This window comes from Xenopus tropicalis, chromosome 1 (assembly GCF_000004195.4).
Source record: "Xenopus tropicalis strain Nigerian chromosome 1, UCB_Xtro_10.0, whole genome shotgun sequence".
NCBI lineage: Eukaryota > Metazoa > Chordata > Amphibia > Anura > Pipidae > Xenopus > Xenopus tropicalis.
In genome coordinates this window covers 50,028,239-50,055,895 of record NC_030677.2, presented here as the reverse complement: position 1 = coordinate 50,055,895, position 27,657 = coordinate 50,028,239, and the positions used below count along the sequence as shown (strand labels likewise).

Here is a 27,657-nt window from a genome sequence, read left to right as displayed (position 1 = left end):
AAAAAAAAACAAGAATTTGGCACTGTTTCAGTCTCAAAAGCATAGCAAAGCATGTCCTTACCTTTGGGTTGTTTGCATCAAATAAACCAGCAGAGAGTCCAATCAGCAGTGCTGATTTGCCTTTGGTTTTGGTTGGAGAAGCTGATCGAGAACGAGGCGGTAAGGAATCATCGAAGGATGACTGGGCAGAGAATGTTGGAGTGACTACACTTTGAGGGAGTGGCACCTTTTCAAATAAAGCTTTGGGTACACTTGACTCTCTATTTGACTGATTCTCTGTGGTGAAAAATTAAACAGTGCTTAATTACTATCCCTAAATAAATTAAGATTCAAAATTGATTTTTACACAAATATCTCACAAATATTCTTATCCACACATTTTATTTTGCTACAGTAAAAGAGTAGGCATGTGGTTATTACCCACTATGCACCTTGCCTCAAAAAGCTATGTCTGTCCATTATGCACCCTGTCAGTAAAACAGCACTATGTCTTTCCAGGATGCATGCTTTAGAAAAAGGTGTGGGGTGGGCCCAGGTCCTTACTGGACCCCCTCTATCAGCGGGGCCCCCCTACAGGGTCTACTCCCTCTCTAGTTAAAACACAATCTCTGCAGAATATGTTGGCACTTTTTAAATATTTGTTAACAATATCATTTATAGTTTTGGTACTGAGTGGAAATAATGAGAGGTCGGATGTCATTCATGGCCCTCCATATACATTTAGTACAAAAAACACTATAATATAAAATAGGACTGTTGCTGTTACTGTTTGATCTTGTTGTGTTGTGTTGATTAAAGAGAATCCTGGAAGTTTTTGAGCTACAATGTACACACAATGGTCCTTTTATGCTGACACCATATGTTCTACTGGCACAAAGGTTTAAGCAAACTATTTTGATTAGTAACTTTCTGATATACAGATATATTTAACAGTTTGAAAAGCAATATTTTCCTCTCAGCCTAAAGTGCAGCCTGCTGGTCAGCAGTTTTTTGAATGAAGGTCACTGACCTATATTTTGCTCTTGTTCTGAGCATTCAGTATCCAGTTTGGCATCTTCATTTGGTTGCTCGCATTCAACAGCGTCCTGTCCCTCACTGTAACAGAAAGGAATTAAATATGTTTGTAACACTGTTTGAGAGTACAGTTCCTTAATATGATACTACTTTTCAGAATATTAAAGTACTTTTAAAGTTCCCTTTAGGTCCTGTTGATTGTTTTTCATGGATGGTTCTTATTTTGTATTTGATTTAGTTACTTGAAGTTCCTAAACCTGAGTGTTTTGCCTACCTGACTGTCCCCTCTCAGCCTGTCAGTTATAGCTTCTAATACTAACGGCCTACTGCTGCACAAATATGGCAGCCCCCTAATAGAGCAACATAGGGATCAGATAGGCAATGTAAAAGCATCAGGAAGTACCTTTATGGCAAAATCAGAAAGCTCATACATTCTAGTACCTGTTATGCATAAATTTTTGGCAGAATTGGGCAGGCTTTTGCCTCCAGTTTAAAACTGTTTTGTTTATATTCTCTATAGGGATAATTTACTAAAACCCAGGTAGTATTGCAAATCACTAAGGGGCACAAGAGCCAACATGCCACCCCTTGTACTGCCATTCATGAATACAGCCAAGCTGAATGCAGAAAGCTCTGTATTCATAAACATGACCACAGGTCTCTGTGTTTCAAAACAGAGACCTGCGGCAATTCATCTAGTCTGAAAGGCAGGGTGCAAATGGCTAAAATATGGTGATTGTCTCTGGTTTTTTACCCTGCCTTCCAGGTTGTAACCTTTATGTATCTTAACTCTTTTATTAAGACTGAAGGGGTTTATACTACCTTTCTTGTTTGGTCTGCTCAGTCCAAACATTTGTAACGTGGACTGGGCACTCATTGCCCTCTTTCTCCTTGCCTTCTGTTTCTTCAAGTATCTCAGTCTCCAAATCTTCAGGATCTTCTGCATTAAAACACAAAGGTATAAAATAATAAATACAGAATTCTTGTACATAAGATATACAATTTCTTCACATAGGGTTACACTTCTATACCACAGGCTGCCAGAAAGCAAGCTTCAGACCTTTTTAGGTGGCAATTTCAGAAAGATCTTTTAGGAGTTTTACCATTGCTTCCTAGCCTCCTCAATGAAACAAAATGCCAGAAAATATATATGTATATGCTAAATTTTTCATAGAATTTAAATCTTCCTCTTATTTCCACATCACTTTGGACACACATGAGGTCATGGACTTGAAAAAAAGTCAGGTACATAGTGATATCAGTTTAGATACTCTGATGTTCCAGGAGAGGGGAGAGTGTGTGTGTTTGAGTAAGGGGTGCAGGCCTGGACTGGCAATCTGTGGATTCTGGCAAATGCTAAAGAGGCTGCTGTAAGATACCACAGGCAGTCATTACTTAGTGGGCTGGTGGGGGGCTGTTTGGGCCTCTTTCTATACTAGAAACGCCAGAGAATATTTTAAAATCCTAGGCTGGGCCTGGAGGGTGTCAGGGTACAGGGTATGGAGTGACCAACCTGAGCTGAATAGCTAGACATTAAAATTTTTATCCCACACATCTGTCCATGCAGAAGTGTCAGGAAAAATGGAATGAAGGAATGTGGTTTTACTATTTTGTTATAGTAATGCACTGAGCACTGATAAGTTTTAAAACATTTCATTACTGGATAAGGAAAGCTGAAAGTCAGTAACTTAAACTTGGCAGCCTCCTTAGTAGAGAACATACCTTTAGCAGCTAAATGAGATCATGTATTACTTAAACACAGTACTGTTAGAGTGAGAGATAAAGTTAGGTTAAAGTACAGGAGTTCAAGAGAAGACCTGTGAAGCATTATATAAATTCATATACACAGAAAGACAACTACAAAAAGCATAGGTATATTCAAATACTGTACATAATACATACATAATAATGTATTAATACCCAATACACAGAAATAATGAAATGCAGTATAATATTGTACATCTATATTAAATACATGTAAACAGAACTCACCATTAGACTGGATCTCTACTTGGTTAAAGGCAACAAGGGGCACGGAGGATTCCTCTTCTACAAGTGGAGACACTTCTGGCTGTGGCATTCCCTCTCTATTAGGCAAAATTAAAGCCTTTCCCTCAGTGGGTGAAACTTTATTTAACAAATTGTCCCGCATGTCAGGGTTTTCCTTCTCTTCATCTGCTTCTTCATGGCACTGTTCATCTGTATATGATATTTTTAGAGTTTAAAATTATTTAAATATAGCTGCCTTCTGTATTTTATCTAGTCATGTAAGATGTGTTTCTGTAGCAACGAGCACTAAATACTTGACCATTAAAGTATTTTGGGAAGTATGCAGAATTGCTATTGCAGTTAATATAGGCCACAGCTAATATTCTTGTTTGCATTAAACGGACTGGTGGAGAAAAGACAATAAAATTATCCCTTCAACACAGTAACTGTTTTCGTTTTCTAAAATAGCTGCACAGTGCATTTGTAACCATACGTGCTGTATTCCCCACACATACCCAGGAGGAATTATAAAAGTCAGAGTGTGCTCACCGATTGTTACTTGAAGCAATTCTGTTTGAAGCTGGAGTTTGGCCTCACCGAGTACCTTTAACACAGAATCACCAGGATCTTTCCCCCACAGTCGTCTCTGGGGTTCTTCCACATCCAGTTTGATGACATCTCCAACTGTTAGATCTAAGGCAAGACAGGGTTAATAATTTCTTTGTTATGTACCCTAATGTAACTCCTTTTAACACATCAACATACCCCCCAAACAATGTTGGTCTCAATAAAAATATATATTGCATAAAACAGCTTATATGTAAAACCCTGCTTCATCTAAATAAACCACTTTCCTAAAAAAAATATAAAATATAATAATCATCGCAATGATTGGGGGGCGCCAGGCAGAAGCCTCTCCTGCCTACCCCTAGTCTGCGCTCCTTTGTCATTGCCCCCGCCGCTTGTCATTATGCAAAACTGCGCATGTGCGCCAAAGCAAACGCGAGGGGGGAAAAAGTGCAGGGGCGAGGTGGCCGACTGGGTTGCCTAGGGTGTCTGGTCAGCTTGGCCTGCCCCGGAGTATGTGCCATAGAGTTATTCTAAATAGAAAATTACATTTTAAGTACTAAGGGCAGCCTGCTGGGATGATGCGATTCATGGAGCACACAAACAAAAGGCCAAAGTTCTGTCTTTTATTTAGGGGATGCACCGAATCCAGGATTCTGTTCAAGAATCTGCCTTTTTCAGGAGGATTCAGAATCGTCCAAATCCACCCTCCTGGCCAAGGCGAATACGAATTTTTAAAATCATCTGACATTTTGTCACATAAACATGAAAGTTGAAAATATTTCAGCACACTCTCTTTCCCGTCTTCGTATCCTAATTTGCATATGTAAATTTGGATTTGGTTCAGTATTCACGAAGGACTGGGCCGAATCCCAAAATAGTGGACTGAGATGTGAATCCCTACTTTTACTCCCATACTACTTCCTGTTACAGTTAAAGCTTCATTATTTCCTGTCAGGTGATCTCTGAGGGCGCAAACAGACCAGCACAAAATGGTGGATCAAGGGAAAATATGCAGAAGATACTTACTGATATATATTATATATATATATATATATATATATATATATATATATATATAGAAAATAATCATCTGTGGCCAGCACGCCCTTCAATGTTTCATCAAAAAAATTTTTATTGCAGATATATTGTTAAAACAATATACAATCTAAATTTTTTTTTGATGAAACATTGAAGGGTGTGCTGGCCACAGATGATTATTTTCTATGCATACATAATTTTGGCTAAGCACCCTGCAGAATATTGAGCCTTGGAGTGCGGACACCATTTGGATTGATATATATATATATATATATATATATTATAGTTTGGTAAGATTCTTAAACAGGCAACTTAATATAACATAAACATAGTTTTCCTTTAACATTTATATTAACAAGGGTTATTATTAATTTGCAGGGAGAGACAAATTTCAAAAAGACTTGATAACTGAATTCCTAACACAGCAGCAGTATAGCTAAAGTAAATGTTAAATACAAAACATACAGGAAGTACACAGGGGGCATATCATGGTCAAAGCAGAAGCGCACAGAGGCATATTATGGTCAAAGGAGCAGAAGGGCACAAGGGCATACCATGTCATTACTATGGTGCACAGCCAGATATAGACTGATATATCTGATCATTTTTCACCATTCTTGCTTTATTTTTTTACAGTAACTGTCTTCCACTACAATGCATGTATCACACTTACTGTCCAATGGGAACACTGTATCCTCTACAAGTGTGAGCTGGGAAAGAGGGATAACAGGAGGAGGCTCGGCCTGCCACTTCTTTCTGTCTACTGCCAGAGGCTCACCACTCTCTTGCTGTTCCTCGCCATTGGTTTGCACTCCATTTTCCTCTGTTGGCGGGTTTGTGGCTTCTGTTTCTTCCTGAGATTTCATGTTATTATTTAATCGGCGGAGTATTTGCCGCTTTTCATTCTAAGAAAATCCATAATTGATCTTATTATTTTTAAACATTATAGAACCAAAAAACATGTCACCTAGTTATATTAAAAGTCTTCAGACAATGACAGAATCAGAAACTCCAATCCCACTACAGGAATCTAAACAATTCGCAAGAAAACATGGTGAATGAGAAAGTGGTACTTGCTTGTACTGAGGTGTCTGATGTTTTGGAGCCCTCTGTTGGATCCCTGAGACCTGCATCTTCGCCTTCCTAGCACCAGCAGCAAGAAATTAAAAGACAATGGGAAAAAAACATAAATTAGTTCAGAAGTTTTTTTCCTTTGTCCTGGCACTGTACCCCCAGGGATAGACATATTACAGAATTGTGCTGCCCTTGGGTTATTAATAAAAACAATAATAATACCATGCCAATGTAATGCAGTGGTTTTCAGACCATGTTTAATCATTAATATTAATTCATGACTACCATTATTACTAGGTGGTAACCAAATTCATTACCAGACACCAGAAATGCACAATTGAAAAATGACCCTTCCCTTTTTCTCTCTGTATGTCCTTGTTGTGCCACTCCCCTAAAACTGCTCTCATACAAGCAAATTAACCTGACCAGTTTTTATCATTTTGACCGGATACTGCTATATGTGGTAGCAAATACTATTTTATGGTTAATGAGATCCATTTTGTATTGAATTGATTATTTTTCATTGATCTGTTTATTGTTTTTGAAGTTAAATAACAAAACAGTATGACAGCATAATAATACAGAACCATGTAATCCAATATGCTTTATATTCATAATGTGTTGCGTATATTATGCAACAAATTAACTTACATTGGGAGAAGTCAGATTAACATAGGGAGAATGGTAGCAAGTTGTCCCTCTATCTTGTTGAGATTTCTAGTATCTAGGGATTAATAGTGTTGCTGCATTAAGTAACTGAGGGAGGGCTGAATTATTCAAGTTCATTCTGTTCTCAGAGGACATGTGAAAAAGCAATATGTAAAAGATAATTGAGGTTTCTCTCTCTTGCAACATGTGAGCATAATCAAAGAATTGAATCCCAATATGCCTGGACAGGTCCAGAAAATATGCATCAAGGTACTTAAATTTCCCTTACATCTCCAACACCTTCTAGAGTGCCAATTTATGCAATCTAGAAGGTGTCATGGCAGAACTTTATTATTCAGGTTCTGCAACCTCCTACATCTGGAGGTTTTAGTCAGCATCTGGAACAAATCGGTGGCTTCTTCCTCTGTAAATAGTATATATTTAAATCTCTGGTCCAGGCCCTAATGTAGGGAGCTCCAATAATTCACAAGGGCCTACAAGGGTACTGAAGATGGTTGATAGAGTGTGCTTGGGTGGAACAGTGCAGCTATGAAGTTCTATTGGTGAGTTCCCATCCCCTTGTGTTATAAAGATTGTTGCGCATATTGAAAATGTAAAGGTGGGGTGACCCTTTGCTGTTCGTCCAGCCCTTATTTGGATACCATTGTACCTTTAGCAAGTGGATCATTTGCAGCTGGTCATCTGCAAGCTAGATATTGAAGCACTTTCTTTTTAAGGCTGGATTATTTGTAATAGGAAACAAAGGGGAAGGGTAGCTTGTTGGAACATGTTTGAGTCCCTCCCATATCTCTAGTGCAGTGCTGTCCAACTGGTGGCCTGCCCACGGCCCCCCACCTGTCTGGCTGCTGTGCCTGCTTACTTTTATGTAAGCTTTAAATGGTATCAGTAACTGCTGTGCTACACACAGGGAAGGAGGAGGCATATAGATTTAGGTGTGTGGATTAATATGACTTGCAGTGAGCACGAACCATTTGGGGTTTTGCTGTGCTACCAGCATTAATGTGGGTATGGTCTTAAACGTTCTTGTAATAACATGTTTGTGGTTTGAAGTGGGTGCTGTTTAAAAAAGGGGAGTGGTAAAAACTGTCTTCCATTATTGGACCTCAAACATGTAGGCCAGAAAAATTCTGGCCCCCAGTACTACAGAAATTGGACAGCACTGCTCTCGTGTATTATTAAGTAGGGGATGTTTTTGGGTTAAGAGCCTCCAACGAACATTATCTATCCAGGGGAGGTAGAGAGTAAGAAGTGAAGAAGTTGGGCAATTCATAATCCTCATGACAATATTCCTAGCCAAAAATACTGAAAAACTTAAGGAATTTTGCATAAAAATCAATGCATTTCTTGGTATGTATTTATAATATTAACTCAATATTTTTGTCTACTGTCATCATGTCACCGTCCACTGACCCATTCTTCAGTGAGCTATCTCTAGAAGTGAGTTGCTTGTATTATCCCTGCTCGGTTTGTAAGATTGGCTGTATATATTGATCAGTACAGAGCCCATTTTTTATATGTTAATCAATCCTGTTGGGCAATGTCTGAGAACTTTCCTCAGAAAACTTTTCCTTACAAAAGGGAGGGTCCCCCCCCAAAAAACATTGAACCTTGGCACATCCATGGCATAACAAAAGGCCATTTTTCATTTATGATCCTTCCTATGTTTATTCCAGTCCCCATTTATTGCCTTTCAGTAATAGAGGCATGCACCCCAATGCAACTATAACAAAGCACAGTAAAAGAAGTATACATACAGCCCCAACATTCCTTAGCGCTGAAGTCATAGATATGGCAGGTGTGCTGGGTTTCGCATGAGGATGCCCTCGGACAGGTGATCCCCCAACGTCAAGATGTGAATGTTTGGGGGAACCAGGTGCTGCCCCAACTGCATTACAAGGCACATTAGGATTTTTTAACGCCAGCTGCAAAAAATAAACACTGTTAAAAAGTACCAACATAATAAAAAATTCCAGTTCCAGTCAAGTCTACACAGCCAATGAGTCAATGGGCATTTTTTTATGGTAACCCTACATCCTCAGAAGGTCATGTAGTAAACAGCTAATTAATTTGACATGAAAAGAATATTTTAAACATTTTCTTATATTTATTAACAAATATTTATAAAGCACCAACATGTTCTGCGGCGCTGTTCTATAGAAATCTGTATACATCAAACATATAACTTGGGGCCCTATATACTGAGGGCCCTGGCCAACAAAGCTTACATTTCCTTTTAGCTTGTTCTTTATGATTATCTTTATTAACGCTGGTACATGCCATCTGAAAATGCTCTAGTGTGTGTTTACATGGAAGCAACAGACAAGTGACTGTGCTGGAGAAATACACAGGTAACACTAAAATGTATGTGCCATAATGGTGCACCAACCCCAGCCCTTGATGTGGAGAAGTTTTCTACAATATATCTTGCTTCCTTGGACCACCGGGAGCAACGCATTTCTTCAAATGTATATACCTTATATACTCGAGTATAAGCAGAGTTTTTCAGCACCCAAAATGTGCTGAAAAATTAACCCTTGGCTTATACTCGAGACCCTCTGCTACCTGATTCCCTGTGCTCTCTTCTGCGTGCCGATCCTTCCTGGTTTCTTGCCCCGCCACACGCTCCTTGCTTCAGCTCCGGTGTCTATGTGTGTAATGGGGGGGAGAGCAGGCATGCACGAAAAAGCTCAAACTGACCTGCTATTTATCTCTTTGTGTGGTGAGAGCTCTTTGATGCAGGCAGGCAACAGAACGGTGAGTGACGGAGGGAGGGGGAACTCCTTAAAGTAAAACTCACACTGAATAGGGGGCGAGTAGGGGGGAGCCTGGCATCTTGCATACTCATTCCCTGCACGTATTTGTTCAGTAAGATTGATAGATCCTAATTTTATTGGAATTTTTGATTATTGAAACTTAGAAGCTGCTGCACTTCCCATCCTAGGCTTATACTCAAGTCAATAGGTTTTTCCAGTTTTCTTAGGTAAAATTAGGTACCTCGGCTTATATTCGGATCGACTTATACTCGAGTATATACGGTAGTTCTGTTTTCTCTTCAGTATCATCAGGACCTCTGCAGCAAACACCTGGACTCTACTTTGAACTGAGATGGTATTTGCTAAGATTTACAGTCCTTTGATAGGTTACTTGGCAAGTGGACTGGGGAGGGGGGGAATGTGATTGTCTGTGATATTTGTACTGTTAGCTAGTCAACCTAAACTATATTTTGTAAAGTTTTCAATAAACAACATACAAACAGAAATGTTAGTTGCCCACGATAAATCTCTACTATCGAGGGGGACTAATCTCTCTAAAAGGCCTTGTATTATTTTATTCGGGAAAATGAATAAAAATACAAAATCTGTGATGACCCTTTAAATATAACTATACTATATGTATTAAGTAGCATAGAATGCTATATTACAAGCTTCTACATGGAAAGATTCAGAAGCCAGAGCATTGTCTTCCTGCAGTCAAACTGTAGCAAATAATATTTTGATTTTTTATAAGTGCCAAATTGCCAAAGAAACTCCACAAGACTGGCATAAGGTAACAGTTCCTGAACAGATCTGGAGAATGTTTATATCAGCTTAAGCTTCTTGGCTTTATAAACCATCACACCTGCTTTTCTGTAAGAACACAAAGCTCAGTGTTCCACTTAAGTGCAAAGCTCTGCAGAGTACTACTACGTGAGCACAACGCTGCACATTGCATGCTCTTATGGTCCCTGATTATTTGCTATGAACTCTTTCCACCATCAATAAAAAAAAAATCCCTGCATCCCTCACATTTGTACAAAGCTTGTACCCCCAAGCACCAAAGGCTAAACAGCTTTGACTTGTTAAACAGCAGAAGTGGGTTTCTACTCAGCTATACTTGTTAATGGGGGCTTTAATATTTCCTCAACTGCACATGTAAAGTAAACAGGTACTGCACCTGGAAGACCACACAGAAGCTTCTCTAACTCTGTAATTTCAACTGCAATTAACCTTTTACCATACAGACAAATGTTCTGGGGTATTAGTAGAATCTTTAGGGATGGATTTAATTGTGTACAGTATATGTAAATTGCAAAAAAAAAAACAAAGTGTTGTAGTTATCAATGTTTGAATTTGATCTTTTGTTCTGCGATTCGAGTTTTTGCTCTAAAACTCACAACATTTGAATTTTGGTTGAAAAACTCAAATGTGTGATATTTATTACATGCAAAACCCCCTGAAAACTCAAATGTAAAACTTTGTGAGTTCATGTAGAAGTCAATGAGAGTTGCAAAGTCAAGCCATATGTTCAATTCTAGATTTTCAAGTAGTAAACTTTGACATATTCAAGTTTTTTTTATTAATGCAGAAGGAAAGGTATGATTCACTGGGGGTTATTTTAATAACTTACCTGATACCTGAAGACTGAAGGAAGAGGATCACTCGCTCACAGGTACCCCAGGCTGGTGCAGTTTTCTGCCAACAGGAGCAGCAGACCGGGGTACTTGTGAGTGATACTCTTCCTTCAGTCTTCGCGCCACTTGCGCATGAAAAAGTTTTTTCACTTTTTTTCACTTTTTCACTGAACTGCGCATGCAGTGCAAACCCCGATCTTCACTATTCAACTTGATTGTGGATGTTGTAAAGAATTTTTGTTAACACAAAGATTTTGTAGATGTTTTAAAATGTGCGCAAATTGACTCCAAACGGCTCTAAAGGTAAATGCTAATTCATACACCTGTTCCTATTATAACTATTACTATGGATATATGGATTTTTTGTAATGAAACTTTTTTTCTGTATATTAAGTCCCAGTGTATGTGGCAGTATAGCAGTACCCTTTGTTCTCAGGCTAATTCACTTTATTAATTAATTCACCTTCTGCAAAAACCAGTAAAGTTATAGGACCCGTTATCCAGAATGCTCGGGACCTGGGGTATTCCGGATGAGGGGTCACTCCATAATTAGGATCTCCATACTTTAAGTCTACTAAAAAATCAATAAAACCTTAATTAAACCCAATAGGATTGTTTTGCATCCAGTAAGGATTATTTATATCTTACTTGAGATCAATTACAAGGTACTATTTTATTACTACAGAGAAAAAGGATATCCGTTTTAAAATTCTGAATTATTTGATTAAAATTGAGTCTATGGGAGATGGCCTTTCCCGTAATTCGGAGCTTTCTGGATAACAGATTTCCGGACAAGGGATCCCATACCTGTACAAATTATTGTTCCCCCAATGCACCTGCACTGAATGAGAGTTAATTACAGGGCTCCTTTTCAGCCATTTATAAAGGGCACACAATTTCAAGTAAAGAATAATAAATAAAAAAATAATTTATAATTATGAACACAATGATTTAATAGTTTTTAGATATTTTTGTAATCAATCTAGCAGGCATGTTTACCACTTACATGCTCTTCCCATAGTCTCTTCTCTCTTTTATCTGCTTCTCTTCTCTTTCTCTCAAGTTCTTCTTTTATTAAAGCAGCTCGTGCATTTGCTTGAGCCTGCAGAAGTAGGACAATTTTACTGATTAATGAGGGGCAAACAGAGAAATAAAAGTTTGCATAATGAAAGCTAATCCAGAAGCTCATAACGAATAAAATAAACACTAATTGAGCCTTTCCTGCAGTATTTAGAGGTGCAGAGGCTTCTGGTTTTATTTCTACTTACCTTCAAAGCTTCAATTTTCTTTCTTCTTAGTTCAGCGTCTTCACTGCTTTCCTTACCATCTGCGTCACCTTCATCCCCCTGGGATAGAGGCAGATTATACAAATCTTCATGATTATTTAACATATCACAAGGATTTTGTTTAGTAATGATCATGCTCACTCTGCCCACATATTGAATCAGATCTAATCTTAAACTTCGTTTCGTACGATATTCAGTGCGTGTATGGCAAGTCGGCCAATATCGCAGGAGGCTGCTGATATCGGTCGACTCGCAGATCGGGCGGGTTAAAAGATTTTGATCGGGCGCCATAGAAGGCGCCTGAGCAAAATCTGCCTTCAGGGCTGAATCGGCAGAAGGAGGTAAAAATCCTATTGTTTCTACCTCCTTATCTGCCTTTTCAGCCCTGAACGGTTAGTGGCCGATTGAACGATCTTTCGTGCGACCGATGGTCGCACGGAAGATCGCAAATCGCCATGTGTGTGGCCACCTTAAGACATTTTTCTTAATCTGTACAGCTGTCCCCTTTAAAGGGGCTCATATCATTTGCTGGGGGGTCAGGCTAAAGGAAACATAATGTAAGACTTGAGAATGACTTTTTTATGCTCCTAGATGGAAGATTTAAACTATGAGGTGAGACTGTCGAGGTTGAGGTTGTTTTCTCTGGAAAAGAGGCGCTTGCGAGGGGACATGATTACTCTGTACAAGTACATTAGAGGGGATTATAGGCAGATGGGGGATGTTCTTTTTTCCCATAAAAACAATCAACGCACCAGAGGTCACCCCTTTAGATTAGAGGAACGGAGCTTCCATTTGAAGCAGCGTAGGTGGTTTTTCACGGTGAGGGCAGTGAGGTTGGGGAATGCCCTTCCTAGTGATGTGGTAATGGCAGATTCTGTTAATGCCTATAAGAGGGGCCTGGATGAGTTCTTGAACAATCAAAATATCCAAGGCTATTGTGATACTAATATCTACAGTTAGTACTAGTGGTTGTATTTATAGTTTATGTATGTGAGTGTATCGATTGGTAGGTGTGGGTTAGGTGTGCTGGGTTTACTTGGATGGGTTGAACTTGATGGACACTGGTCTTTTTTCAACCCTATGTAACTATGTAACTAGACTGCTGAAAGTCCATCTTAGAAGTCAATTAAGCCTTAAAAGGGCTCTTCAAGAGTAAAAGTCCAAAAAGCACTGCTCTAAGGGCTTTAGCACACAGAGTACTTTGATCAATGCTACAAGTCACAGAATCAAACATGCTGTGTGCCACTTCCCTAAAACTGCAGGAGAACAAAAAGCCACTTTAAAATAATGGAACTAATGCTCTGTGCTTTATTCTTCAGAAGACAAGGAAACAGGCCCAGCCTGTTTTATGTGTCACTGCATTAAGGAACAAAACTACAGCACAGATGTGGTAGAACAGTAGCCATGATCAACCCGTAGAGCAATAAGTTTGGCAAGTAAATAATCATACAGTTTTATATTTCTGTTATTTTCTATTAACCTTTTTTATAGCAGAGATTTTTACTACTTGCCTTTGCCCCTCTCAGCTTGGCTTTTATTTGTTGTCGCTCATTAAAATTCTGGAGTCTGATTTGTCTAAGTCTTGCTAAATACTCCTAAAATGCAAAGAAAAGAAAAGGGAACACAAATACACATTGTATTGTCTTCATCTTAAAGTTTGTACAGTGGAGCATAGAATTCTTCCACATTAACCGAACACAGGAGTGGCAACAGATTTCAGTGGGTTTTAGATCAATGACGAATGGGACTGTTGGATCAAGACAATTTAGAAATTTAATCGGGAGAGTGGCTGTTGACTGCTGTCAGTGTGGAAATCCTCTGGTATAGGGCTAAAAGAAGGACACATACCAGTGTAGGAAATGAATGGTTGCCACTGTATGATCGCCAGGATTTTGAACAAGGGAAACTGAAGCAATCCAACAACTTTGTGTGCCAATAGACAATAAGTAGGTTCAGCACAAGCACATAGAACTCATGCTAAACACGGAGGCATAGTGCCCCTTTAAAAAAAGGTAATTAATTTACACTGAGTTAATGTTAAAAGGCAAAGCCTTGAACTCCTTCCACATTTTCTGATCTATTCACACAATTATTCATTCAAATGCAGAATGAAATACCAATAAGAACTCTATAAAACAGGAAATGGCACAAAAAGAAAATGCTGACATGTAAAAGAAAAAACAAAACTTTATGAAAATTGATGTAACTATATAAGCTGAGGTTTCTTCAAGAGTATGATAATTAGGCAAAAACAATTACAGCAATTCATTGCTGCAGACTGCCAGCCCTATATGGCACCCACTGGTCATATCATTGAGTGCAAAACTCCTTTGGGACTGAATGTAATGATCAGAATTCCTTTAAGGAACAGTAACACCAAAAAATGAATGTGATTAACCTTTTGTGAGCCACACTTAGATGTAAAAAGTGTTGGTGAACCTTAGAAGCAAGAAAAAAGTTCTCTGGGGATGCCAAATAAGGGCTGTGATTGGCTGTTTGGTAGGCCCATGTGGACTGCTGTCCTGCAGGAGGGTCTGCTTGGAGTGAGACTACGTCTTTGTGCTTCCAAAACTTGCCTCCAAGCCAGAAAATGGGCCCCTACTGAGGCCACTGAGAGCAACAACAAAGGGGGTGGTGAGCAGCATGTTGCTCCCGAGCCACTAGTTGGGGATCAAAAGCCCAGAGAGCCATTTGATTGCAGGAGCTGACTTACTTGACAAGAGAAATGGCGATGAATGGGTTGTCTGGTTTGCCTTCTCTTGGATCAACATAATAAAGCTTTAACATACTTAATGATTAGTTACCATTGTAATTAGGTATAATGTCTGAGGAAAAGTCACGAAGCAACAGGATGGTTGTAGGTTTGGCATAGAAAGATGCACTTTATAAAGACTGTCCATGTGTTAAGTTATAATGGGTACCACAGGTAAATAACCATGTTATCACACAGGATGATAACTGCAGAAACAAATTAGCTGAGTAAAGCTTTATCCACAGAAAAGCCAAACAAGGATACAAGAAATGCAAAGTAGCAAAGCATGGCAGACTTTAACAAATCTCTTTGCACACAACAGGGGCTCACAACGCATTAATCGGATAACAGAAAGACCACAAAACCATTCAGACACTGAGATGCTAGCAAACAATAAACACATGAAAAATGAAAAACATACAACAAATAGCATGATATGGCAAACAGCAGATAGGCAAAGAAGATTCTTGCACATTCCTGATCCATTAAGGATTAAATTGGTTAGCCTTTTCAGCCTCCAGCAGTGATGTGTTAAATAAATTTTGGACTCCTCCAAAGCTTTCCACAATATTTGTTAGGCAAAACATTTGGGGAGCATGCACAAGGATACGGTGGTGTCAGGTAATGGGGCAGTGAGGGGGCGCAGGCATGCTGAAGCCTACCTTTTCTTCTCTGTTGCGTGCCTTGCCTCCTCCTGCAGAATTTGGCCTGCCTCCACAGATAGCTGCCAGGTTGTGCACTGCGTCCTGTTCACCATTCAATGCATCACATGTAAGAATGGCAGGAGCTACAGCCCTTTTGAAATCATCTATGTTACTGCTCATCCCTTTCCTCATTCCCCTTGTAATCCTCTGTCTTAAACCCCAAAAATTAGTAATTTCCAATGACCTATAAAGCCGAACAGTGAACTCAGTTATCTTTACTCTAAAGAGTAGAAATGTGTATGTGAGCTTGCTCTTTCCAAATCAGCACTTAGCAATCCAAATGAGGAGAAAGCACTAAGAGCATCTGTTAGTGGAAAGTATTTTGCTTATGGCTCAAGGCAAAGCTATTGCAGACATGTATTAAAGTAACTATACAAGAAGCACTTGAAATGATTATTAGTGGTTCCTACTGCTGGATCACAACACTTCCTCAAGGTAGATTGGGGCAATCCAACAGCCCTATGTGCCACTGGCCCGTTGGTTGCTCTTCACAAGTCAGCACAGGTAGAACAGCAACATATGGAATTTGGTAATCCATAAAAATGGAAAAAGTTTAAACTTCAAAATTATTCAAGCATTTAAAATTGTGTTGCACTATCATGGGAGGGTTGGATTAGTTAATCCTTCTATTCAAATGGATGTGCTTGGAGGATCAAAACCTCTTGGATATAATAAGGACAGATTCATTTCAGATTGTGAACATATTTAATTGATTCTTGCAAGGATCCTAGGAATCCGAACCCTACCATATAAATAGGGTTTAGAATGGAATGGGAATTGAAAGAGATGTTCTAGAAAAATGCTGCACAGTTTAGATTTATCATGTATTTATAAAGAGCCAACATATTCCACAGCACAGGTTTTCCATTCTAAGTGATCAATAATGACGTCACATTTTGATGTGGAAGAAATTAGCATGGAAACCCCAAAATACTGACAATTGCTCAATTTGCTTGGTAGTGATTGTAAATAATGACCTGATTGCTGAGCGGCTATGTAAAGAAATTTGGCAAAGCCAACCTATCATACTAAAGTGCAGCAATAAATGAAAGGCAGGGTCAAGACCACTGATCTACTATCGATTTTTGCTGCCTGAGCAAAGCTTGTGTAAATGTTCAGTGGTTTTATCTGTAACCTCCATATGTTTAAACCCAGAATTCCAATGCTGTGAGTCTCCTTGCTAAACTAAACACAAAACCATAGATTAATGCAATGAATTATTTTAGCAAAGCCAGCAAGAAAGAGTGAGTTAATGGCAATGAATTATAAGCTGCACCACCTCGCTGCATCTGGCATTGGGTTTTCAGGACACACACACACCCACACACATAAACAAAGACTTTAATAAATGGTATGGTTTTTTACGTGATAAAATAATTTATATTGCCGGATCTAACACAGGGGAATTATATTTGGCTTGAATAAGGCTAATTAATGTCCAGAAAAATGCACAAGGAATGATTGCAACATATTGTAAACCTAGGCTAAAGTTGGTATAGATATTAGAAGTTAGAAGATGGTCTCCAAAATACACCTTGTTCTAATTCAAACATGTCCTACGAGTTCTGCAGTCTTTTGATATTTCTAGCATGCAAGTCTGAATTTAATGCTATAATTTAATATAGCAATTATCATTGTATGTGCTTTATATTTAATAACAAGCATGACAGCAAGTTCCATGGAAGGTACTTTGTAATGTGTGGCTCATTTAAGTGCATACCATACAACATGTATATAAGTGTGCAGCGTAAAATGTACTTTGTACTGGATACCAACTATAGCACAGTAGAATGTATGATTATATGTACAGTAGTTTATAATGTGTATAATGTATTACACCACAGGATGTACATTTCATGTGACTTACTGTACTCTGCTATCCAACAGATTAATAACATCATTCCACACAAAAGATACCAAAAATGAAAAACTGTTACATTATGCTGCTTACAGCCATTGATAGCTGATATAAGCATCCACTATATGAATCTTTTGCAACTTTTACATGTGTGCCAACCACAGCCAAGCAAAAGTGAATTGCCAACATACTGCAAGCTGAAACTGAATGAATGCCGAAATTCCTGTATTGTGAATCAATGCATTTGATAAATCATTGGGACACCTAAGGCTAGTGGCGCATTCTATGTTCTTTGGATTTCAGTGCTAAAATGAATCATGTTATACACCAAAATCTGTCCAGTTTGTGTCCCAACAGGCCGATACTGTGCCAGTCAATGCATGCAGAACACAGCGTGGAATACAGCAGATCTGCCTTTTCTCTGCCTGTCTGTGGAAATCAGCTAAGTTTTGTTTTCACATCTAAAAAAACCACCCCCGAATCACCATAACTCCTCAAACCATAACTACGGTGTCTTTGTCACAGAGACAGGTATTTGTCTTATTGGATTGCCAAGCCAAAACATAAGAAAAGGGTCTCCTGTTTCCCCATGATATTATTTATTAAATTCTTGATTTTTTTGTCCCTTCCATAACTGTTGAGCACAGGGACATGAGACTGAAAGATCTGACATAAAGCCACCCATTCAATTTATACAATTACTCACTATGCTCATCTGAACACTTATGGAATTTAGATTGCTTTTTTTTTTTTGTAGATGATGACAGTTAGTACACTGCTAATATCATAGGTGTGTGAGGCTAATGCCACATGGGAATGATTCTCCGATAAATGCATGCCAAAAATCAGCCCCTATGTTGGCATCAGCATCATTAACAGGAATGCCCCCTGCTGTTTTGTTGGAGCAAAAGTTCAAGTTACTAAAGCGGGAAGCATTTCCTTATGCTTCTCTGCACAACTTCTATAGCTCTGGTCATACTGAGTGAGAGAACTGAGCAGAAATCCATCAAGATACATTTCCTGCATCAGCAGATTAAAGGACCCATGCAGTTTAAAAGTGCAAAAAGGTTCAAAAGTGCTCTGAAGAGCATGTTGAACAATTTTACATTGTTTTGTGGGTGGGCATATGTCCTAATTCTCTCTGCCAGAGGTGCTTTTGTGATGATAGATGTAGGGTTCTCTCGTCTACTATGAGGCACAAAATTATTACACAGAGCACCAGGTAAGCTTGCTTTCATGGGAGCTCAATTTTTAATGACCTTGGTTATTTAATACTAAATGATGATAAAAGAGATAAAGAAGCTTCCTGAAATATACAAAACAAATTATACTGGCTCAAACCCTTCTTTATGTTTTCTATAACCCTATTGGTGCTGAGCAGGGTAACAGGATATAACACATAGGAAGATCAGTGTAAATGGTAACTCCCCAACCTTTACCCATGAGCCACATTCATATGTCAAAAAGGTTGGAGAGAATCATAAGCATGCAAAAATTTCCTGAGGGTGCCAAATATGGGATGTGATTGGCTTTTGGTAGCCCCTTTTTAGCCTGGCAGCCTACAAGAGGATGTGGCAATAAACATTTTTTTTTATCTTTTTTTGCAACTAAAGCTTGCCCTCAAGACAGAAATTAAAAAACGAGCACAGGCACTGAGGCCACTGGGAGCAACATCCAAGGGGTTGGTGAGCCACTGGTTGGGGATTACTGCCCTAGACAAAGATCATTGGGGACCATACAGGCCTATAAGGAAAGCATTCAAGACAGGAGACAAGGGGCAGAAACTACTTAGTGGGTTATCTCTATCACATTGAAAAACGAAAAGCTGCATTGTGGGTAAAAAACATAGTAACTTGCATCTGAATTTTGCTCTTTCGCTGCCTTTGCAAATGAGCCCTATAAAAGAAAAGTGTAAACATGCTGTTTCCCTACCATATGTCCCTCTGCTCGAGCCTTATTTTGCATTGCTTCATGCTTCCGTTGCAAAAACTCTTCAACCTGTCTTGCCTTTTCTGCAGAAACGTGTCCTTGAATCCTAAAGACAGAAAACATGACATAAATTGTCATTATTGTTATAGTTATTTTGCAAGACAATGTAATTTATTACTTCCATCAGACACACTTTTAGGGAAACTTCCTGGAAGTGTTAAATTTGCAGTGGAGTTCACATATAAGTAGGTTTGTATACTGGGGCATGACTAAATAACATTTCTAAATGTGGCCTTGGTTCTTGTCCTTTTACGATCATGTATTTAAAATTGTCCTGTCTTCAGATGGATTTAAGTAGCCATAGGCTTTAGATGTTGCCTTGTCTCAGTTGTCTGGGTCTAGTCTGGGTATGACCCTTTTCCCTTTTTCTAAAAGAGGCTAGGAATGGAGGGGTATCAAAGCAATTAAAATTCTATAAAGTTTGGTAACTAGCTTCAATTGGTTGCTAAACCATAATGTATACTCATATCTAGCTGATCTGTAATTATTATTAATTGTTGCCAAAAAGCTTGTTTTAATTGCAGGTATTTAAATAATTTAGATGGTCTTCCTGGTAGTCTGGTCTTGATTTGGTCATAGTTTTTAAAGTTGCCTTCCTCTACCAGGTCTGCAAGATTCTGATTCCGACAGCAAGCCAATGTTCATATTGCAGTAACACTAAGTGGGAGGTGCCCCACAAAGGTAAATAAAGAGCAAACAGGAGTAGAGTCATGGTCCAGATCCACTATGTGCCATTTAGCACTAGGTGGTTGAAGTATAGACTGGACTACAATGCCATAGTTGTTTTTACATTACAATATAAAACAGAGTTATGCTACACAGAACCTTGTATAATGGATAACAAGAGAAAGAATGAAAAGGAGAAGATCTGCTTATCAACCTACAATACAAATTAGATATAAAAACCAACTTGTTGCCAATGGCTTGATTGTGTACTTCTTGCAGCCTCTTCAGTTCCCTTCTCACTGCATCACCATCTGGGAATGGAGAATGAGCTGAAGGACAATTTTCTTGTTCAGGATGCTTAGGAACTCTGTAGGCAACACAAATCTGTGAGAGATCCTTGTACTTGTCGAGAATTCAAACTATGCATTCAAACCAGCTAAAATCCATTCTTACCTGCTATAAGTGTCAGGATTTTGGATATCTGCCTTTAGTTTCACCTCTTTTTCCACTGCTGCTTTGATGTTTTCCTTCTGCTGCTGCATCTGATCAAAAATGGAATGGTAATGCTCATAGGGACCTCTACCCATGCCTTGTGGGGGTGCTACACCTCCCCCTCCACCAAAATAAGGTGCCTAAAACAATAGATGGTCAATAACATTATACTACATACTGGGTGTACTATATCAACACATACAGGCATTGTATTTAATACAACAAGCAGAGTTGTTTCATCAGTATCAATGGTATCTCTAACTACCAAGTCCTTCTGAGCTTGATTGCATTTTATATTGTTGGGCTCATCAGAGATAAGCCGATGGTGATCCTTACGGAAACAGACAAGATCCACCTTAATTTTCCAATAGTATTCTCAAAAAGAAAATAATGACACTTTTACTGAATGTAGTGTACATAAAAAATAAAAAAGTAGTGGCTTTTATCAGTTTGAAACAACAGGAATGTGAACTAAGGATTATATCCCAATGTCCCATTCCACTTGAATGAAATGTGAATCTTGTTTATAAGCACATATTTCATACGATTGACTTTATTTCAGGTATGAGTCCCCTCATACCTTAATATCTCCGCTTCCTCCTGAGCTGATTACATTTCTCCAGCCTTGCTCTCGTGCACGATTTATTCGCTCCAACTAGAAATAACAATATAGCGTCAGTGTTGCAGCCTGACATGTTTTTTTATTAGAACTAGTCTTATAAACAAGCAGTAAGATTCTGGAAATCTGGGAAAGTCTGCAAAAAAGTATATTCTTTACTAGGACAGTTCAGAGGAGCTGTGTAAGATAACTACAACCATATTTAGGAGCAGCTCATGATAAATACTGCCCACAGGATTAATGTTTAGCTGCAGTAACAATTTAGTTTAAAGGAAATGTAGCCGCTGTACTTTAGAACCAATACAATGGCACCTCAGCGCAACCAGACCAAAAACAGTTTGTCAATATTGCCTTTACTCTTCCAATAAACATTCAATGTCATGGATACTTTGGCTGCATGCATGAGATATGCAATACTATACTACAATGCTGCATAAGATGGGACAACAAAATCTTCTGTAGAGAATACTCTCTCAATATGTTCAAAGCTAAACTCAAACCCCTTGCAGCACTGGCATAAGATCTATTTTAATCTTAACACTTTTTAGTGTAAAAGAATATATTATATTTAGTTATTCATCTTTTATAATTATATTGTTCCCAGTAAGTTCCATTAATGTACTGCTTGTATATAACACAATTTGCTTAGGCAGTTTTGTACATTCGTACATATAGAAGATTGTATTTATGCAGCTTTCCTTCAGAAAAACTTGCAATTACTCTGCTGACATCTACTGGTCATGCAAATTTAGTGTATGAAAGGAATAATTATAGCTGAAGCTTAAGACGTTAAGTATATTTAGTAGTATCCAGCAAAATGGATACATGGTACATATTCCCACAGGATCATTGTTACAATACTGTAAGCAAGGTGTTGTCATATTTTGCACAAGTGGGATCTAGTATCCAGGATGCAAGGGACCTAGTGTTTTCCAGATAAGGGATCTTTCCGCAATATGAATCAACGTGCCTTAAGTCTGCTAAATAACAGTTAAGCATCCAGTAGTTTAGTTGGAATCAAGTACAAGGCAATTTACAAGGCAAGATTTATTATTACAAAGAAAAAGGAAAACGTTTCTCATTTTTCACACAAATTAGAATTATTTGCTTAACATGGGAGATGGCCTTCCTGTAATTTTGAGCTTTCTCGACAAATGTTCCAGATAAGGGTTCCCATATCTGTATATGAATTCTGTCTTGTATGTTTATGCCATGGGTATTCCCTATTTCTGTATGAAACTAAAGAAATAGAGGGAAGGATAGAGAAGAGTATGAAAAAAGAAGAGACAAGTAGACCAAAGAAGGTAAACAGAGGTAAGAACATTGTTTGGAGAGTTGGTCTAAGGTTTCCTGGCGGGCCAAACATGACCAAAGAGGATAAAAAATATAGACTTAGGGACAACAGGTACATTTAAGAACATTATGCATGTACATAATCTTACCCTTTCCTTTTCCAGTCTCCTCATCTGTTCGGCCCTTAGTAGATTAAACTAAAATGGCAATAACAGAAACAATCTTTTCAGTAAAGCATATTTTAAAAAGGGGGAACCATTAGAGTATCTGCATTAGGCAAGAGACCAAGGACTGCTTTAAACAGCAGAAATGTGTAGGGATAAATAAATTACTTCTGGCACCATAAAAGCATGGAGATAAGTTACTATGCATGCTAAGCTCTATAGATTTAACAGATTCTCTTCACTGAACTTCCAGTGCATATCCAGAGAACTACAATAAAGGCACAAAAATTATTAAATGGGACCTGTCACCCACAGATAAAAATCTGTATAATAAAAGCCCTCTTCAAACTAAAAATGAAACCAATTTTTTTGTTACAAGCACATCCATCAATACCTGTTATTAAGGTGCAGGTATAGGACCCATTATCCAGAATGCTCGGGACCAAGGGTATTCCGGATAAGGGGTCTTTCCATAATTTGGATCTCCATACCTTAAGTCTACTAAAAAATTAATAAAACATTAATTAAACCCAATAGGATTGTTTTGCCTCCAATAAGGATTATTTATATCTTAGTTGGGATCAATTACAAGGTTCTGTTTTATTTCTACATAAAAAAAGGAAATCAGTTTTAAAATTCTGAATTATTTGCTTATAATGAAGTCTATGGGAGACAGGCTTTCCGTAATTCGGAGCTTTCTGGATAATGGGTTTCCGGATAAGGGGTCCGATACCAGTATTTAAAAAGCGGTCAATATAATGCCTGCCCTGCCCCATCTCTATGCCTCAGACATGGGGACGGGGCTTACCCTTTCCATTTAGCATCACTGCATTCCTCACATCCCCCCCTCACTGCTGTGCATGGGCATTAGGTTCCCTATTCTAGTGAATACACATGATTTGGAGCCACTGCAAAGCTTGCCTTAATAAAAGTGTTCACAAAATGGCACCAGTCTATGTGCTCTAATTGTGAATTCCAAAACAATTAAGGAAACGAGATTTAAAGAATTTTTAGTGTCAGTAAAGTTTATTTTGCTACACAAACACAACAGAAGAGAGTTTGGAACTATTTCTTAGGGTGACAGGTCCCCTTTAAAGGAGGACTAAACCCTAAAAATGAATATGGCTAGACATGCCGTATTTTATATAATAAGCTTATTGAACCAGCCTAAAGATTCAACACCTCTATAGTAGTAATAATCCAGTCCTTTAAAGTCACAGGAGTGACCATAATGGACACTTCTGCTAGAAGTGTCTGCCACACTCACATACTGCTGATTCTCAGCAGCTGTTGAGAAGCTAAGGGGTCGTCTGAAATTATCAAGCAAAGAAAATGATGTTTGTTATTTAAGCTGATCCTAATGGGCTGATGATTAAAGTCTGATGCTAATAGCACTGGTTTCAGAGCTGCCATGCAGTAATCATCTGTGTTAATTACTAATCAGCCTAATATTGTGACATTTATATCCCATATATACATTATATTGTGCAGCTGCCCCTAAGCTCAGTAAGTGACAGCAGCACCGAGCTTGTGCAGTGAATCAGCAGAAAAGAAGATGGGGAGCTACTGGGGGCATCTTCGGGGACATAGATCTTTATTGCTAAAGGGCTGTGGTTGCCTTGGGCTGGTACAGAAGCACAAAACATAATTTACAACATTTCTAGCCTACGTCTTTAGTTAGGCTTTCATTCTCCTTTAAGAGTCACCAGAGATCAAGACAAAATAAGTTACCATTTCTTAATTGGAACATGTCAGCGTCCCTTAAAGCAAGTAGAGAGCCACAAATAATACCTGTTCCCGTTGTCTTTTTTCCTTCTCCAGTTGTCTAACATCCATCCTTTTTTTCTTGGCCCCGTCCTGCAAGAAATGCAATTCTAAATAACTCCTAGCAGCAATGTAAGTAAAGGTACTTCTTCCAACCCAACAGGTTAGTGGCGGCTGAGCCATGAAGTAGAAGTGACTGAAGGTTAAAGGGTGAGAACACTAAACAAGGAGGAAAGGTTTGAAGGTTTCCCTGCAGCTAATCTGTGTAGCTGACAGTTCTGAGACAGAAATATGGGCAACTTTCTGTATACCTCAAACATTTTCCTCCTTTCGTCTACAGGATTCACTTTCTTCAGTGGTACTGCTGGGGCCTGGACAAAGAGTGAAACTATACATTAGATTAGAATTCCAGATGTTCCCTGCATGAAGCTGCGCAATATGACAATTAGGAATCACTGGAATAATAAAAAATGGCACTGACAATGCTGCAAAAGTTCAATACAGTTTCACTGCTAAGAAAAAGTTAACAACCATCAGACTGCTGTGCTAGCATCAGTTTCATCCATTAAACAGTATCAAGGGAAACCAATAATTAAAACAAAATAAAAGTCAGTTTAGCACAGGGATTATTAAGCACCAATTCCAAAATGGTACCCAGAATGTTGCTACACTAAGGTGTCCAGATAGGGGCTCTATCTGTTGTTCGAGGACCAAGTAAACCATAAGCAGCTGTGTATTATATAATATATATATAAATGAGCAATAACTCCAAATACTTTGAACTGCACACAGTGCAGTAGTATAAATATTTTTTCTCCTCCTTAATTGGCCAATACTCAAATGAGGCAAGGGCAAGCACTGTATAATTAGACAACCATAACGGCAGTTTGGTTTTATGTATTTTCTACATAATTTGCCATTTTATTTGGATTACTCCAAAAAACACATTTAAAGTGCCCATACACGTGAAGATTCGCTCGCTTGGCGAGGTCGCCAAGCGAGCGGATCTTCACCCGATATCCCCACCTACGGGTGGCGATATCGGGGAACATGTAGGCTTATTCGATCGTTTGGCCCTGGGGCCAAACAATTGAATTATAATGGAGGCAATGGGGCAGTCGGTTCGGGGACCACATCAACGAGCTGATGTGGTCCCCGATCCAACTAAATCTTTTAACCTGCCCAATCAATATCTGCCCAATTTCAGGCCAGATATCAGTCAGGCATGCCCCTCATTTCTGCCCCTACACTGGCCGATAAGCTGCCGAATCGGTCCAATATATCAGATCGATATCGGCAGCTACAATCGGCCCGTGTATGGCCACCTTTAGGGTTTAGGGACATTTAAACATAAATTCTATTTAGACAATATTAAAATTAGTTGAGTGAGTGATTAAACCTGAATGGCACAAAAGCTGTGTTGGCAATCCAAAAGCAGGCCATACATTATAAGATGTACTTGTTTGTTGAGATTGCTAAATGAGTAGAACTTTGCCTGATTTTACCACCAACACAATAATCTGAATGATACATGTGCCCATAAACTGCCAACTCAGGGGCAGGCTTGCACAAGCCTGTCTTAGCAGAATGTAATGTGACAAACATGGAATAACCTGACTAAAGAATACTAGAAAGAGCTCCTGTTTGTTTACTAACAAGACATGGGTATATAGCCGTGCAAAGATATTACCAACTCACCTGTCTGTGTCTGATTTGGGGTTTCTTATCATGATGCTTCTTTGCAGCATCTGAAGATTTTTTTGTTGTTAAAGGCACTCCGTATTTAGCAGCAGGTTTAGTGATTTTGTGAGCAGGAGGGGAAGCAGGAACCACTTGTGCTGGAGTTGGTCTTTTGGCTGATTAAGTATAACAATAATGCAGCATGTTAAAATCAAAATTATGACAGTAAGGGCCAGATTTATGAACATTCAGATGGTCGTGGTTTTAGAGATTTTTTAAACCATAAATAAACTCATTGCCACTGAAACCACAAACAAATTAAAAAACAAATTGAAAAAGCACCAACGAACTAAACTGTGGAATAAAAATGAAAAGAACACGAAAACCACAAATTTTTTGTGGTTTTTACATTTTTCCACAAATATTCATGGACATACAAACCCCTCCTCCACCAAAAAAACCTCTCAAACCACAAATTAATAAAGATTGTTACAATTTGCCAACAACTGTTCTTATTGATTTGTTCGTGACCTCAACAGCTTTTAGATGGCAGGGTAAATGACTTATATCCTTTCTTCTAAATCACCACAGAAGAGTAACTTGTTACACACAGTAAGCATTCAACTTTTTTGGGAAAGTTGGAATGGCATTGAAATAAATGCTTCAAACCTCAGTTGGACGGTATGAATCAGCATATTAACATAATGAAGGATAATTGCAACACTCTGACCCAGCACAATGCATGTACTTGCCTGCTGCAGCTTGGATCCCAGGTTTGGGGTGATTCACAAAGGCTCCCAGGCCAAACTCTTCAGCAATATGCTGATTGCACATAGGGAAGTAGAAGATAAAAAAAAAAACACAACACTTTAAGTATATACAGTAAGAGGAAACTTATGCAGGATTTATGGAAAGGTACACCTCTGAACTATGTTACAAACTAGTCTAGTGATGCTGAGAGAAAAGCTGATCTGTTGACTGGCAACAACTTTGCTCTAGCAGGCCCCTCACGGGCTGCTTTGCCTGCACAGATGTAGGAGAGGGTCACAGAACACAGTGGGCCTCATTTAAAAACATAGAGCAATTTTGTAACAGAACTATAAGCCATAGCAACCAATCAGCAATTAGTTTTTAGCTGTCTACTGCAATCAGTGATTTGTTACTATTGTTTACTATGGGGATTCTACACTGGTACAAAATTGACCAATGAGTTATCACTTGTGCAGTAACCAATAGCAACAAATTACTTTTTTGTTTTCATTATTCTTCCTGCAGAATTCAAAATAACTGATTTGCTGCTATAATTTACTGTCCAGGTGTAAAATAGCCCAAATGGCTCCCTACTGTTATACTGCCAGGAGTAACCTCCTAGGTGAAGCAGGAGAGCCCTGCCAACCCCGGAATTCCCCGACGCCTTTTTGCAGCCCCGGATTTTCTGCAGTGGCGTTGACAGGGATCCTACACATGACCAAGGTTAATCAACGAGGCACCAGAGGAATTAGGCGAATACAAGGTCAAAGTCAGGCAAATGGTCAGTGGCAGGCAGTAAGGTAAGTCAGGGACAGGCAAAAGTAAAAAACCAGCAGAAATCACAACATAGGCTTTAGCAAAGTCATAGTACACTAAACCAGTTTTGGCACTGAAAC

The 27,657-nt window shown here is 38.7% G+C and overlaps 1 protein-coding gene across 4 annotated transcripts in view; it reads right to left on the bottom strand.

Moving 5' to 3' along the window:
- The window catches only part of nek1 (NIMA-related kinase 1), a 58,441-nt gene that overhangs the window by 15,433 nt on the left and 15,351 nt on the right, over positions 1–27,657 (bottom strand). Inside the window, exons 9-29 of one of the 4 annotated variants that reach the window (XM_012971595.3) lie at positions 26,764–26,833; positions 26,030–26,187; positions 24,643–24,702; positions 24,359–24,424; positions 22,553–22,600; positions 21,072–21,146; positions 20,453–20,631; positions 20,244–20,366; positions 19,277–19,379; positions 15,445–15,528; positions 13,542–13,625; positions 12,013–12,090; positions 11,751–11,846; positions 8,109–8,276; positions 5,689–5,754; positions 5,285–5,516; positions 3,553–3,696; positions 3,007–3,213; positions 1,837–1,954; positions 1,010–1,095; positions 62–276 (exon numbers count right to left, since the gene is read on the bottom strand). In XM_012971595.3, coding sequence (XP_012827049.2) covers positions 62–276; positions 1,010–1,095; positions 1,837–1,954; positions 3,007–3,213; positions 3,553–3,696; positions 5,285–5,516; positions 5,689–5,754; positions 8,109–8,276; positions 11,751–11,846; positions 12,013–12,090; positions 13,542–13,625; positions 15,445–15,528; positions 19,277–19,379; positions 20,244–20,366; positions 20,453–20,631; positions 21,072–21,146; positions 22,553–22,600; positions 24,359–24,424; positions 24,643–24,702; positions 26,030–26,187; positions 26,764–26,833 — 2,460 coding nt within the window. 4 annotated transcript variants of the gene reach the window in all.